This window comes from Apodemus sylvaticus, chromosome 13 (genome assembly GCF_947179515.1).
Source record: "Apodemus sylvaticus chromosome 13, mApoSyl1.1, whole genome shotgun sequence".
NCBI classification, from domain to species: domain Eukaryota; kingdom Metazoa; phylum Chordata; class Mammalia; order Rodentia; family Muridae; genus Apodemus; species Apodemus sylvaticus.
The window spans coordinates 25,958,924-25,974,212 of NC_067484.1; the positions used below are offsets into that span (position 1 = coordinate 25,958,924).

At 36.7% G+C, this 15,289-nt stretch overlaps 1 protein-coding gene across 1 annotated transcript in view; it reads left to right on the top strand.

Annotated features, from left to right (window-relative positions):
• Dcc (DCC netrin 1 receptor) overlaps nt 1-15,289 on the top strand; it is a 1,165,761-nt gene that overhangs the window by 1,068,168 nt on the left and 82,304 nt on the right. The window contains exons 22-23 of the mRNA XM_052155825.1: nt 4,406-4,471; nt 9,171-9,333. Coding sequence (XP_052011785.1) covers nt 4,406-4,471; nt 9,171-9,333 — 229 coding nt within the window. The remainder of the gene's footprint in view (nt 1-4,405; nt 4,472-9,170; nt 9,334-15,289) is intronic.

Sequence of the window (15,289 nt, forward strand, 5' to 3'; positions counted from 1 at the left end):
AACTCAGAGTCACTTACCAAACCCGTTCCACTTTGCAAATTATTGCCCTGAGAGTGTGTACTGGAGGCACACGTGACTAAAGCTTTTGCAGAAAGATATGCACCAGGGTTTGCTCAACGCCAAACCTCACATGTGCTGAGAATGTTAGCTGCTGCTGAGTCTGGAGCTGTTATGTTTTTCCTCACTCGATAATATGTTTTTATGTCTGTTCAAACAGTGCGTTGGACCTTAGGAAAGAATGAGCAGCTGCTTTCTATTAATATGTATTTGAGAACTCTTGGGTGTTAGTTATTGTTCTGTTTCCTGGTTTTTGATGCCCTGATATCTTTGCTCAAAGTCAGCAGTATTATCACCTGCATGATAAATTGATCCCTCACACACATATCTCGCCTAAGACAAATCATCTGTTTTAAATATATCTCAATGTGATCTGTGTGTTGGGCAGTAAAATTGTATTCAGGTGGCATTAATGGATCTTCTTTATCCACTGTTGTACAAGACATAAAATCAATGCAATTTTCGTCATTACCCCCCAGAATTATTCTCAGAAAACCAATTCTAAGATCGAGAAGATAACTCCGTGCTCTGCATTCTTGGGAAGGCTGTGCAGTAAATATTTGTCAGAAGAGCCATCTGCCCATTTGATTTAGATTATGGTCCATATGTATTTCTCTGGGGATGGATAGTGTAGACCTTCTGAATGCCCGTTCAGGGAAGATGGATTCGAGATGAGATTACGGCTACTGCATCCAACTTCCTAAATGTCCTCTGCACATTAATGTCCCACTCTCCTTCGTGAATCTGGAAAAAAAAGGAGACTTTAGCACCCAAACACAACACGATTCATCATCACTAGGTGCCAAAAGCTGTTGGACATAGAAAACACTATCTGCTGCAAAGAAGGATATCAAATAAACATTGATATAGTTTAATTTTATACAATGCACACACACACACACAGAGAGAGAGAGAGAGAGAAAGAGAGAAAGAGAGAGAGAGAGAGATGGGCATATGCACCCATGCACATACAAAGACTATACCACAGTAAAAATAAAGAAAGAATATTTTAATTGGCCTCTAAGAACAAAGTCATAATGAAAAACTGAAAGGATACAATAAATTCAAATGCATAGTATTTAGTGATTCATTGAATAGCATCTTCATTGACAGGAGTCTCTCCTCCAGTATTGAGAGTTCCTCACAGGTACCACTGGCATCACATCAAGGACAAACAAATTTACGCACTCCCTAAAGACAGCGTTTCTCAACTTCAGTCCTGGAAGGAAATGACAGGGAAGTCACAGATAGTTGAGCTTATTTTCAAATTCACTCTGAAAGATTAACAAACTCTCAATGTTTGGAGATTTAGTTTATTATATCAAAATAATTAGAGGATTCCAAATTTTCAATTACTAAGATCTTAATGCAACACTGCTAAAATATCACATTGTTTTCACAGGTATTCCTTGTTAATAATACTAAATAAATGAAAAACCATTTTTAGGAAAATCTGACAGTGTTGTATAGAAATAGACTGATGATGCGTCCTTAAATCACTAAACCCAGAGTGAATTACAAACCAGGAATAGTATTATGTAAGCTTTATAGATAATGAAACAGTGCTAGCTGTCATCGCTGGACACAATGTTAATGAATCATTTTATATACTCCCCCTTCCTGAGAGTTGAGGGCTATGCCTTTTGTGTAGCAATCATTCAATAAATGTTGAATAAGTTATAACTATTTAATTCTCCTTTAATGAAACTGAGACCTTCGGGATAGGGCGGTAATTTGAATATTTACATTGACCATCGTTCACTTCAACCATGTTCAAAATTCCAATCAGTCCTCTATTTCTGTAAGCCAATGCTTAAGAAATCAACCAAGTTAACCGAACACATTAAATATCATTCCACAGCAGTAAGTCCTCAAACATGTGTTGGCCTGCCTGGTATCAGCAGCCTTTACTAACATGTTCCTTAGCATTTTCTCATTTAGGAACTTCTTGACACAGGCCTAACAGTGGTGCAGGCATATTGTGTTGTCATTGCTATCAATATTAGTAGTAATTATTTATGACTTACCCATCAGGAAAGCCTCTCTGGAGTTTAAAAGGAATCTTTCAGAGAAAGGAAACATCACAAAATTAAAGCTTGTCTTCAGATCAAGTTATCTTAGAGTAGTCATCAATATCCTGGAAAGGAGTTGTGTGTTTTCCTGATGAATATATAAATTACCATACTGTAATATATAAATTACCATAAATCTAGCCTTCCTCATTGATTATATCACATTTCCTAAAAGGCATTTTCTATTGGATTCAATAAAAATTACTTACTTTTATTTTGTGATATCAATCTAGTCAAAAACAACGAAAAGCTAGCCATGTCAACATATAAGATTTTATAGATAAAATGCCAATGTCCTTAAGACACATGCTATCTAGAAGCACTTCCATGATGCCTTTATCCTGTATAAGGATCTAGTCTATATCATAACAGAGGTATTTTCTTCTTATGGTATTCTCAAAGTAAATCCAAAGGGTTCCAGACCCTGTCTGAGTAATGCATGGGCATGCTTGTGGATTTGTTTTTATACCCTCCTACAAACTAGAAACTTCATTAAAAAGACATTTGTCAGGAGGCTAGAGGAAAAGGAAAATCCTCCCCAGGCTATCTACCTAATTTCTAGCCAATATAGGATTACTCCCTTCAGGAGTCATCTATTGCCTTTACTGGCCTAAGTGATTAGGTGATTAGGATGTCTTTTGGCTGACTGCTTTGCAATCTAGCTGCTTTCAGGTGCTGCAAAAGTATTCTTAATATTCATACAAAACCTCCTTTTTCATTTCATTCCCCATTGATCGCACAGTGTGCTATGAGCAGAGCTTCTCTGAGTTCCTTGAAACTTTAGATGTGTTTGTTGCACAAGTCATATATCTGGGGAAAGGGTAGGACTGTCCACTGATGTTCTTTGCCTACCAAAATGTGCACAACCTATTCTCATTTAAACTGTTACAAGCATACCTCCCAATGTCTCTACCACATCCATAAAGAAACTTCACTCAAATCTCTACATACTCTTTTCAAATCCCAAATCCTTTCACACTCACAGTCAGACCCAGCAGAGTTTAAATATGCCATTTTATGTGCAAAGCATGATTTTCTGTGATTGAATTAATGTCTTTCCTTGCTTACTAGGAGCCTGGTGTCCATGCTAACCTAAGCTAAGAATTGATATCTGAAGAATTTTAAAAATTGTGCTCAGAGAATCAGTGAACAGAATACTAAGTTGCTTCTCCACGGAACTTTTGCAAATAAAATAATGATATGCTTTGGCAACACTAGTGAGAATTTTAGGTATGCAAAGGAATGCCACAAGGCAGACTTGAAAGTCAGAAGTAGAAGGAAAAATGGAATCTACTAATGGAAATAAAGAAAACCACCCACTTCCTGGCCAACCACTTACCTCTGTCCTAAATGTAAATACTTGAGAAACAAATCCTGTCTGCTGGGACATGTTTGCATATACAGTCAAGTCTTTAATGTTTTCCTATGAGTAGTCCACCTAGATATTCCAAAGGTTAAAGCAATCATTAGAGTTCTCTACATTTATGTATAGAATAAAGGATCATCTGTTATACAGCATCCTTGTTAACGTTTTATTATCACATAAGTATTTTTAATCAATTTATGATTTGGTTCTTTTAAACCCCATGTTTGCGTCCACTTAATGCCTATGGGAGGCACAGGTCCCAATAGAACTATAACGGAGGTACCTCCTTTCTTTTTCTGTATGGTAGCAACAGACATGTGCATTATGTGCCTGGGCATCTTTATGACATTCTTTGTTCTCTGTTTAGGGAGTATTTATTCTCAAGTACCTTACTTGGCAGATGACATTATGAGCAAGTACTCAAAGCCAAATTGCAAATGAAACAAGTCTTTGCCTGGGGACTCATCAGTGGGGACTTGCTAAAAATCTGTGACAGGCAGGAGACAATACAAGTTGGCTGGACCACAAGCCATGACTTAGATCATCCTTGTTCTGATGTCTCTAAGAGAAAAAGATTTAGTGTGGCTATGCCATGTCTTTCGTGTGTTTCTGGATACTTTATTATACCTAGAGAGAGAGAGAGGGGGGGGGGAGAGAGAGAGAGAGAGAGAGAGAGAGAGGGAGAGAGAGAGGAGAGAGAGAGATTGCTTCACAGAAAGGAGTTGATTTTAACTGGATTAAGTATAACAGATTTTTTTTACACATTAGAAAAATGAAATTCATAGAAGCAACCTAAATAATTCTTCTCTGTAGTATATGTTTAAAATTCTTTTCTTTGTCTTTTTATTTTGCTTTGTTGGTAGTTTTCTGGGCTACATTAACTAACATTCTTATGTGCCAATCTACACAGGTCGTCATGGCGATGGAGGTTATTGGCCAGTTGATACTAACTTGATTGATAGAAGCACTCTCAATGGTAAGTATATAAATTGAGTTCTATTGGATTAGATATACTAATTACATGGTTAATTCTACAGTATCCAAAACAAATTTTCTGTTGACAAGGGCAAGAACTGTGGACTTAGAGTTTCACTGTGGTTATAGAAAAAAATGGTTTTATTAGCAAACTTCACACATTCTACCAGAAAATGATGACAATTAGAGGTGACAGATGCATGAAAAAATAATTAGAAAAGTTCCAGCACTGGGCAATTTATAAACGATGCAGGTCTTCCCTAGTTTGTTTTCAAATATGCTGAGAAAATATTGACCAAAATGACTTTTAGAGGAAAGATTTTATTTCCGTTTACAGCTTATAAGTCAATCATGGAGGGATTTCAGGCCAGGAGCTCTAGGAAGGAACCTGGAGTCAGGAACGAAAGCAGAGACCATGGAGGAAAGTTTCTTACTGATTTCCTCTCTGTGGATTGCTTTGCTTGCTTTCTTATACAACCCGAGATCATTTGCCCAGGAATGGCCCTACCCACTGTGGACTGGGACATCCATCATTAATCAAGAAAATCATCCACAGAATTGCTGTTAGCACAGTCTAAGGAAGGAATTTTCTCAATTGAGGTTCACTCTTCTAAGATGATCCTAATTTGTGTCAAGTTGACAGAAAGCTAACCAATACAAGATTTATTAAATACTTAGATTTTGAAAAGTGGTAGTGTATTTCCAATGTTCACAACATTTTTATTGGAGGGAGATGATGATGAAGGATTAAATTTGGAACCAACTATGCTTAATAAAGTTGTTGGGACTTTTTACTCAAAAAACACATTTACTCTAACACTCTATTGTTAGTTGCCCTTTGCCCTCTCAAGTTCAGACATCTTTCTTGCTTCCTCTAGTAAAGCTTCTCAATATGACTATGGGCTTTTACGGTGACCACATGGAGAAAATCCCAGGTAACAAACATGCAATGGACTGAAAGCCACACTCCACAAGCTTCTCTCAGGTTGTTGAAGTAGAGTCATTGAGAGGATGAATTAACCTTAACTAAAGTACCAATCTATCATGCTTATCATAGGAAAACATGTTATTCTTGTATGGTTTGACTTACTAATAACAAATCAAAATATTCAAAATACCATAACATCTGTTATTATACATTAAATATAGCAAACTCTATGATGCTTCAATTTTATCACACAATTGAAATCTCCTGTGTGTCACTGCCTCATATATATATATATATATATATATATATATATATATATATATATGTTCATATATACATTTATTATATATTTACATTTAAACATACTAGCAAATTTTAGAGTCATCTTAAATTGCCAGTTTTGATATATCAGTTTTATGAAGTTGTTGGAGTAGTAATTCATTCTCCATTATAATTATAGCCACAAGTAATATGTTTTGAAGTAGATAATGCCAGAAAATTAAAGAAGCAATCTGTATGGATAATGGTGAAATAGTAATGATCCCCTGCTATCTTCCAGTATTGCTAAGCAGTGGATGTAAATGGTGGATAAGTGTAAACCACAGGCAAAATTGTGTTCTCTCTGTTTCCTGAAGGATACAGTCTTTGCATAGTTTTAGATTTAGCAAGTAAAAATTGTAATTTGTTCACAATTGCCTAAAAACCTGACATAAGTAAGTAAGTGCATAAGTTCTTTGCAAGAGATTTCTGTTTCAATGTGTTTAGGCTTCTTAACGTATATGCATATGCAATGAGAAATTATTCAAAATTACCCTAAGCTGCTTGTATTTTTGCTCTTTAAATATGTCACTCCCCAAAGTGCATCAAGCTTAAAAGTTTTGCCTAAGTGCTTAAAGTTGTCTTTCAAAATAAAATGAAATTTTGGTTAAAAGGAAGCACCAAACTAAATCTGAATGAGCTTGCCAATCAGTAAACTTTCCTGTTTACAGGAGTCAGCCTTCCGCTGAAGAATAGGACAGTGATTTGAAATTCTTGCCAGTACAGGCTTCTCTTTTTAAGGGTTAAGATTCCTAGTAAGAATAAAAAATTATAATTAAATTTGACCTAGCAAATATCACCTCGCAGAGAAAATTCATGAAGGCAAACGAGATAATGATGTCCAGTGTTTCTCAGCCAGTTCATATCAACTGTGTGGGCATCATCCTTCTCAGCTCTTTCTATCACTTCATGATGTTCTAGAAATATTATGCTAAGTGAAGGAGACTAGTGATGTATGCGCAGTATGTCTAGACTAACTACCTGAGAAACAAATCATTACTCTGACTAACTGCAGCAAACTGAAAACCCCAAGACACATGGATGGTGAAAGGAAAACCCAATCTCTTTCTTCTTCTATCTTGCTAGCAGAAGAGTTATAGTAAATATGTGATCTTACATAAGCCCCAGCTATTATAAGCAACCCCATAAAGGCATGTGAAACCTGAGATTCCCAGTTAAAAGCCTAGTAAAGTGTTAAGGTTTGGAAAAAAGGTATGTCTCTTTCCAATTAAATATGCAAGTAAAGTCCCCGAGAGTCAAGTCTGCAGTCACACTTTACCCTTAAAAGTGTTTGCATTGACAAAAAATATCTTCCAATGTTTTGTTCTGAAACCTCTCACATAATGAAATTTCATACATCTCCCTTAGACTGACAGAATTATCGGTGTTTTCTGGCTCTCTCTACATTTGGTGGGTTCATCCTTCAAAGCTTAGTAATAGAATAATAGCTTATTGTCAGGATGCAATTGGCAGCTGCAAATAAATTTAGGCCCTAGTAATCATTTATGTTCTTTGTTTTTCATTCTACCCTTTTAAAAATTCACTTTTGAATCAAAGAGAGAGAAAATGCCACAATGCTGTAATTCATGAATTCTCTTTTAGTTGAGAGCTCTTAATGAAATTGTAGAAGCTGAAGAGGCTTCCTAAATATTTTCTTATGTCAGGTAGAATCAAAGCTAAATATTTGGTGTCATCGTGCTATTTCAATTTTATGATGCATTTAATTTTTAGAATAGACTCCACATCCTCCCTTGACACAGAGCAGGCTTCTACTTCTCAAAGCACATTCCTGTGAAAGGAAACCACCATGAAAGTTACCTCAGCTCAATCCACTTTATTCACCAGGAAATACCAAATCACATTGCTAATAGTTCTGCCTGGGATTTGCAAAATAAGTTCAGCCACTTTGATCAAAAAAATCTATAGATCCTCTAAAGCTTTATTTCATCCACCTCAAGTTTGAAACAATGTTAAACTTGACCTGTTTCCCCACTTTGAGTCCTTCTCTCAAATAAAAATGTGAAATTATCAATTAATTTTTAAATACTCAGAATTGTTGGATAAACTTTTACTTTCTTTTCAATTGGTGTATATAGCATGAGAAATGAAAGATCGTTGCTTGGATCTATGTAATATATTTCAAGAAACTATTTTTCTCAGCATGCAAGCAATCACATTTCAACTCCTCAAAATAATGTGATATAAAGTCCTATGTGTTTCTGTGAAATGACTATTCTGATATTGGTAAATTATTAGTAGAAATTTAATGATCTTATTAGATATTTTCATGCCAATGGGAAGATGCAACAGTGCCTTCCAGATGTAACAGGATTAATACCCGCATAAGCTTAGAGACTCTAGAAGCACACACAGGCCCTTCACCTAGACCAAATCCCAGAACTGAGAAGCGAAAGTGCACACAAAGTCTCACTTTTAACAAGAAGCTACTTGCAATTTATACCTGCTGGCAGAGGGAATATCAGTTTTCTCCAATGGAGTGTCATGGAGAATATTAAACATACTCCAGGACAGGAATGGTACCCAGAGTAGCTGACCAACACAAAATAGACTCAGGAAAATGGTTTTCCCAACATTATATTTGTTGCTTGTTTATCAGGATAAAACTCTTCTATAAATTCACCTTTGGAAATGTTTTGCTCCTTGGTTTCAGCAACTGTGTGTATTCTAACTTCTTTTGCTGGGCAGTGGTGGCACACACCTTTAATCTCAGGACTTGGGAGGCAGAAGCAGGCAGATTTCTGAGTTCAAGGCCAGCCTGGTCTACAGAGTGAGTTCTAGGACAGCCAGGGTTACACAGAGAAACCCTGTCTCAAGAAATTGAAAAAAAAAAGATAAAAGAAAGAAAGAAAGAAAGAAAGAAAGAAAGAAAGAAAGAAAGAAAGAAAGAAAGAAAGAAGGAAGGAAGGAAGGAAGGAAGGAAGGAAGGAAGGAAGGAAGGAAGGAAGGAAGGAAGGAAGGAAGAAAGAAGAAAGGAAGGAGAGAAAGAAAGAAAGAAAGAAAGAAAGAAAGAAAGAAAGAAAGAAAGAAAGAAAGAAAGAAAGAAAGAAAGAAAGAAAGAAAGAAAGAAAGAAAGAAAGGAAGGAAGGAAGGAAGGAAGGAAGGAAGGAAGAAGAAGAAAGAAAGAAAGAAAGAAAGAAAGAAAGAAAGAAAGAAAGAAAGAAAGAAAGAAAGAAAGAAAGAAAGAAAGAAAGAAAGGAAGGAAGAAAGAAAGAAAGAAAATATGCGAGGTTGGCTGCTTTTCAGGTAGTCAATAGGGTACACTAGTACAATCATTCTCTAATCTGTGCAAGTTTGTATTTTTCCTTTCACTTGAACCATTTTGTTTTCATAATCAGGCTGTAACAGTAAGAACTCTTTCCTTTCTTATAGTTTGATGAGCAGTAGTGACAACCTCCCCCTAAACCTGAACCCTGTGTATTTGATTTATCCCTAGAACCACCCATTGGACAGATGCATCCCCCTCATGGCAGTGTAACTCCTCAGAAGAACAGCAACCTGCTTGTGATAACTGTGGTCACCGTTGGTGTTCTCACTGTGTTGGTTGTGGTGATTGTTGCAGTGATTTGCACCCGTCGCTCTTCAGCCCAGCAGAGGAAGTGAGTAATGACTGACTCCCAAGAAAAAGATTTTCCTATTCTCTCTCTCTCTCTCTCTCTCTCTCTCTCTCCTCTCTCTCTCTGTGTCCTCTCTCTCTTTCTTTCTGTCCTCGTCTCTCTCTCCCCCTCCCTCTCCCTCCCTCTCCTTCTCTCTGTCTCTCTCTCTCCTCCTCCTCCTTCTCCTCCTCCTCCTCCTCATCCTCATTCTCATTCTCCTTCTCCTTCTCCTTCTCCTTCTCCTTCTCCTTCTCCTTCTCCTTCTCCTTCTCCTTCTCCTTCTCATTCTCATTCTCATTCTTATTCTTATTCTTCTTATTCTTATTCTTCTTTTCTTTCATAATTCTCATGTGTCCCTTACTGCTTGACCCTGGTTAAACCCATTTCTGTCTGTTGTACGTATATAATTAAGTTACAGCTAGACTTTCAGATCTTACAGCACAACTCTGGAGACTGTTTTGTATTTTTGTTTGACTTTACTTCTCAGCAGCAAATTCTCATGTAAATATCACCCAGAGAGAGACTTCACTAAGCCCCTTCTTTACCCTCTCTGCCATTGCTTCGAGACAGTTGGAAATGTTGTTCTTCCACAATACTTATTTATCATATTTGACAGGGAGGCCTGCGGGCAGGTAATCAATGCTTGTTGAATGGATGACTAAATATAGCATATCAAACTCAATGTCATTGCAAACAAAGGGATGCTTAGCTCTCAGGCACTAGGAAAAAAAGAAGAGTCCCGTAGTTTGAAAAGGTTACTATTTCCTGTATATGTTTAAATGTCAGGAAATAACATAATGACTCCAAAATATTTTCATATTTTATGGTTGTTGATTTTACTGTATTGAGAAGGTTGCATCATGTACAAAGTTAAGAATGAATATATGGTCACAACTCAACCTTTCCACCAATGCCTTAGGTCCAGAAAAATGTTTGCCTCTGTTTCCAGATTTGGGAAGTCACCACTGTCATTGACTTTGGTCATTTGACTTTCTGGTTTTGTCAAATCCAGTCTGATATCTATTTTCAGCAATACTCATGCTCTGTCTGGATGGAGTATCTTTTGTTCCCCTTCCTTTTGGTCTGTTCATGGCTTCAGGCATGTGCTGAGGTTGGGCTGGAAGTGGCTGGCTTGTCAACTCTTCTCTACATTCATTGTCAACAAAGATTCTCCCACAAGTCATTTTCCTCTTCTCTCATGCCTTGTCTCTCTTCTGTTCTTACATACCTTATAGCTCTAGTGATAGTGTCTTTTGTGTACCCTGGCTCTATATGTAGCAACAGAAAAGGTGAAGAAAACATCCTGCAGAGAGCACCAGAGAGGCTTAGATTCAACATTCAATTTATATTCAGGTGCAGTCATGGGTTGTACCATTTAGAACTGGTAATTACTGGTGTGTCAGTACACTGTCTGAAAGAGAAAGCTGATGATCGTAACAAGTTCATCTTCAGGTGTGAACACTGCGAGGAGACAGTGTTAGAACTAATTGACTGAATGTCATAGACTCTTATAACAGAATACCAGAAGGCAAATGATTTAATAAGGTGACGTAGGTTTATTTTGGATTCAAAGATATGGCAGTCCAAGAACATAGCACTGGATGTGTTAACTTATAGGGAGGGTCACCTACTATGACCAATATGCAAGGTGACAAAGGAAGACATGAAGACATATATGGGAGGAACTTGGCAAGATAAGACAGGCAGCAAGTGACGAGAAATAGCCGTCCTTTGAAAGCTGCATAAACCCGCTTTTCTGACAGGGAAACTAAGAGCATACAATATGACCCGCCCTGAAATAAAAATATTCATCATTTTAGTGATCTCCATGTGAGTCACACTACTACCTTAGGGATAAGCCTCAAAATGAGTTTTCCTGAAGACAAACCATGTACAAATCTTGTCAATAAGACCTTGAGTCCTGAGAAGGCTTGATGCCCCAGTATAGAGGAATACAAGGACAGGGAAGCAAGAGTAGGTGGGTTAGTGAGCAGGGGGAGGGAGGTATAGGATAGGGTGTTTTTGGAGAGGAAACCAGGAAAGGGGATAACATTTGAAATGTAAATATAGAAAATGTCTAATGAAAAAAGATAGATTGGCTGATGCCGTCTAATCAATTAAAAAAAAAAGACCTAGAAAAATCTCATGATATGGTATTCCTAAGAAGGGTTGTTTGTATGTGGCATGGTGTGAATCGTCAAAGCATCAGGCTTCAGAGACATAACCAAGAACTCACATGAAGCAGAGAAGAGGTTGAATGAATGACCAGTTTTTGTTACAGTGTTGGCACATTCAGCAAGTGCTCTCAGTGTAGCTATATTATCTGTAGAGGGTTTGAGTTTCGGCGACTTGTTCCCTCAGTATTTAGTGGTCATAATACTGACTGATGAACTATGGTCCTGGGTATGGACTGTCACTCTACAGGGTAAATGTCTGTTCTATAAGGGTGAAAAGCTAAAATTTTTCAGGTTATTGAGAATACCTCGCATCATCAGGAAAGCCTTTGGAATAATAAGAGCTTGAAACTTTTATCTGGAAAAGATAGTGTACACTAAACATAAGTAGTTAACGAAGATCGAGAATGAGGGGATAAATAATGATTTGTGAATAACTGGGGATCCAGAGAAACTGAACTTTGATTTCTTCTCATCTCACAGTGTCTCTCATACTTGATATAATCCACACTTTCCCTCATGTCAGTAATGAAAGATTCACTGACCCTTGTCTTGTTGTCTGATGACATTCTTCCCAGAGTCTTGGCAGATGGCTCAGCACAAAAGTATCTGCTGCCAAGCCTGAAGTCCCTGATACAATGTCTAGAGTCCATGTGGATGAAGGAGCTTACTCCCAAAAGATTCTTCTGACCTCCACATGCATCTATAGCACACAAGCATGTATATATACAAAATAACTTAATGCAATTTAAAAATTATATACATATTGAGCGGGTTATAATTATGTATGTGTGTATATACAAGTACACATTGTATATAATAGATATGTAATTTATACTATATGGCATATATATACATATATATGATATATATCAATCGAGGCAGGGGGAAAAGGGATGGAATGGGGGTTCCAGAAAGAAGACCTGGAAATGGGATAACATTTGAAATGCAAATAAAGAAAATATCCAATAAAAACCAAACAAACAAATAAATAAATAACGGAAAAGAATCCATAAATTCGGAGAGAGCAAAGGAGTGATATGTGGGAGGGCTTGAAGGTAAGAAAGAAAAAGGGATAAAACAGATGATAAATTTTAATTTTAAAATAATTATATACACTATACTGTATATATAACTTTTGAAGTACATATACATAATATAATTATAATATAATGTAATAACATTGTATTATTCAGATGTATGTTAAGAGAATGGGTAGAGTATTGTTTTTTGCAATTATTTCTAGGTTTTATTCAATTTGTTTTTCAGTGAGGACTTTCCCCAACGCTATGTCTGCCATGGAAACATTAGAACCAATTAATACAGATGAAAGCAAAAATCAATTCCAATCTGAAACAGAAAAATACCTCTTTACTGAGCTCTCCAAAATTGGGAGTGAAATGCAGTTAGTGTTGCAGAGTAGGAAGCACAGCCAGGTCCTCTCTGCTCTCTGTGGCTGAGAAAGTCAGAGAATGAGGTTTTCTATGTACTTTACTGGGAAATGCAAATTATTACAACCCAGTAAATTCAATGTGTTATCAACTATCAGGCATTTCTTATTACGATCAATATTTGTATATTTGTTTCATCACATTTTATTGATACATATTATATATTTAACAATAATCTGGCTACCTGACTCACAGGCTAGTAGGTAAGACTTTAGTTTTATCTTATAAAGGAGTGGAACTATGTTTCTGTCTGATTTCTACTTCTGCTGATTACAATATCTCCTATCCAATTGTATCATATTCAAGCAGACCCTTCATTCTTTGGCATCAGTGTCTTTACCCTGTAAGAATCAACACAAGTATTTCCATCATCCAGCCCTGTCTAAACACATAAATTCACAGTATTATAATTGTAAATTACAAAATCACACAGCAGCCTAAAAATTTCAAGTAATATAAAACAGGTAACTTTGTATACTTTTGGTAATTAAAGCTTCCTTACCTGGAAAAGAATTCCATGTATTTGTTCAGTTAGTGCAGCTACAATAGAATATTGTAATATTGAAGAATTGGGTTTTTCCTGTACTTTTTTTTAATAAGGTAAGAATATTTTCCTTGTGAACATAGAAATTGAGTTCAGTTATATTCTGCATATAATTAATAAATATTAAAAGGTTAGTATTGAACCTTTGGAGAGTCAGATCTTACAGTTATTACAATCATAAGGCAGTTATCAGAATAGACAGCAATCTTGTCTTAATACTTTAAATTAAATATCTATTTAAAAAAATGTTCTGCTTGATATAATCAGTTGTCAGCTAAGCCTTATGTTTAATTTAAAGTGTATAGGAAGTTTTAAAGTATAGCATAAATTCAAATCTTGACAAAAATGATTATTTTAAATACTACAGGTCAACTGTTTAAATTCTCAAATAATGCTAATTACCTTTTAACTTCTAATGAGACTTTGGTTTTCAGTTCTTTAACATTTTAATTGCTTTTGTGTCTTCTCTTTACAAGTTATCAACTTCTTAGCATTTTATGGTCAATTTACTTGGCCTTTAAAACAGAGGCATAGTCAAACACTGACTCCTTCTGAGTTTCTATTACAACATTAGTAGCTATTATTCAAGTATAAATAGTCAACATAGGGGGTGGAGAAAGCATGGGACTATTGACACTGCCCATCCCTCATCCTCCCTTTCCTGTAAAGCCTGGGCTGTGTCTTCTCTCAGAGCCCCTTCTTTCCTGATGTCCTCTCTACACAGGTGGGCAAGAGTCCTTGCTACACCATCCACTGTACCCTGAGCATGCTGGTGACTAGGGAATGAACATGTGACTGTTTATTAGTCTGCCTCTGGTGAGGCAGGATTCTTATCACATAGTAGGGACCAAAAGATTTATTACAACACGAAAAAGTATCGATGAGAGCACAGCAGGGCACAGAACACTTCATTGAGCAGAGTCCTAAGTAAAACATTCCATCCATGTGCCTTTTAACCCACTCACGTCCCCAACATGATCTTGAAAGAGGAAGATGATTTTCTTTGAGTGAAAAGCATGGGGCAGGCAGTCGTCTAGTCCACTGAGGAGCACATGAAGGGACTCCTAAATAATAATGGAAGGGTCTTCTCTGTGTGTTTTTCTTTGCCTGGATGATGGCTGTGTGATTTGGCTTCATGCAAATAATGGGTGTGACAAACATTAACACTTGAACTAGAATATCTCTGCAATTGCCCACTGACTTGATGATATCACTCAAAATATTTCTGCAGGAGGCAAGACCTCCAGTGACTTGGACCATCCTCCTTTGTAGCCCACTGTCTACCAGATTCCGGGACAATCTTCTTACTGCAACAAAACAGAAACTGCCAAAGCCATGCTGCTTTTCAGCACCTATCATGCATCAATATTTCACCCGTGTTTGTGTTCATATTACTTAGTATGTTTCTTGACATGTTTGGTGTTCCACAAATTCTTGCTAAAGAAGTGACTTATTATTGTTAAACTGCTGAATAAGTACACCAAAGGTTCGCCCTGCATTGACAAAGGAATTGTATTAGGCCAGAGAAATAGTCTGACAGCTCAGTAAGACACTGGATACCCAATTTCTACCAGAGAGGCAAAAGTAGAGAAGTTCTCTACTCTGAGGATTTCATTGAGGTAAAGTGGCTAGCAGGGCTCTCTTTTCAATAAGTGGAAGGAATTCTGAAGAGTAAGTAAATTTTATGTCAACAGGATTCCAAAAGTATTTGAGACAGGAAGTAATCAAAGAGATAAAATTGATCCCTAGAAGCCCCTCATGCTCAAAATGATTTACTTGATGGCACTAAT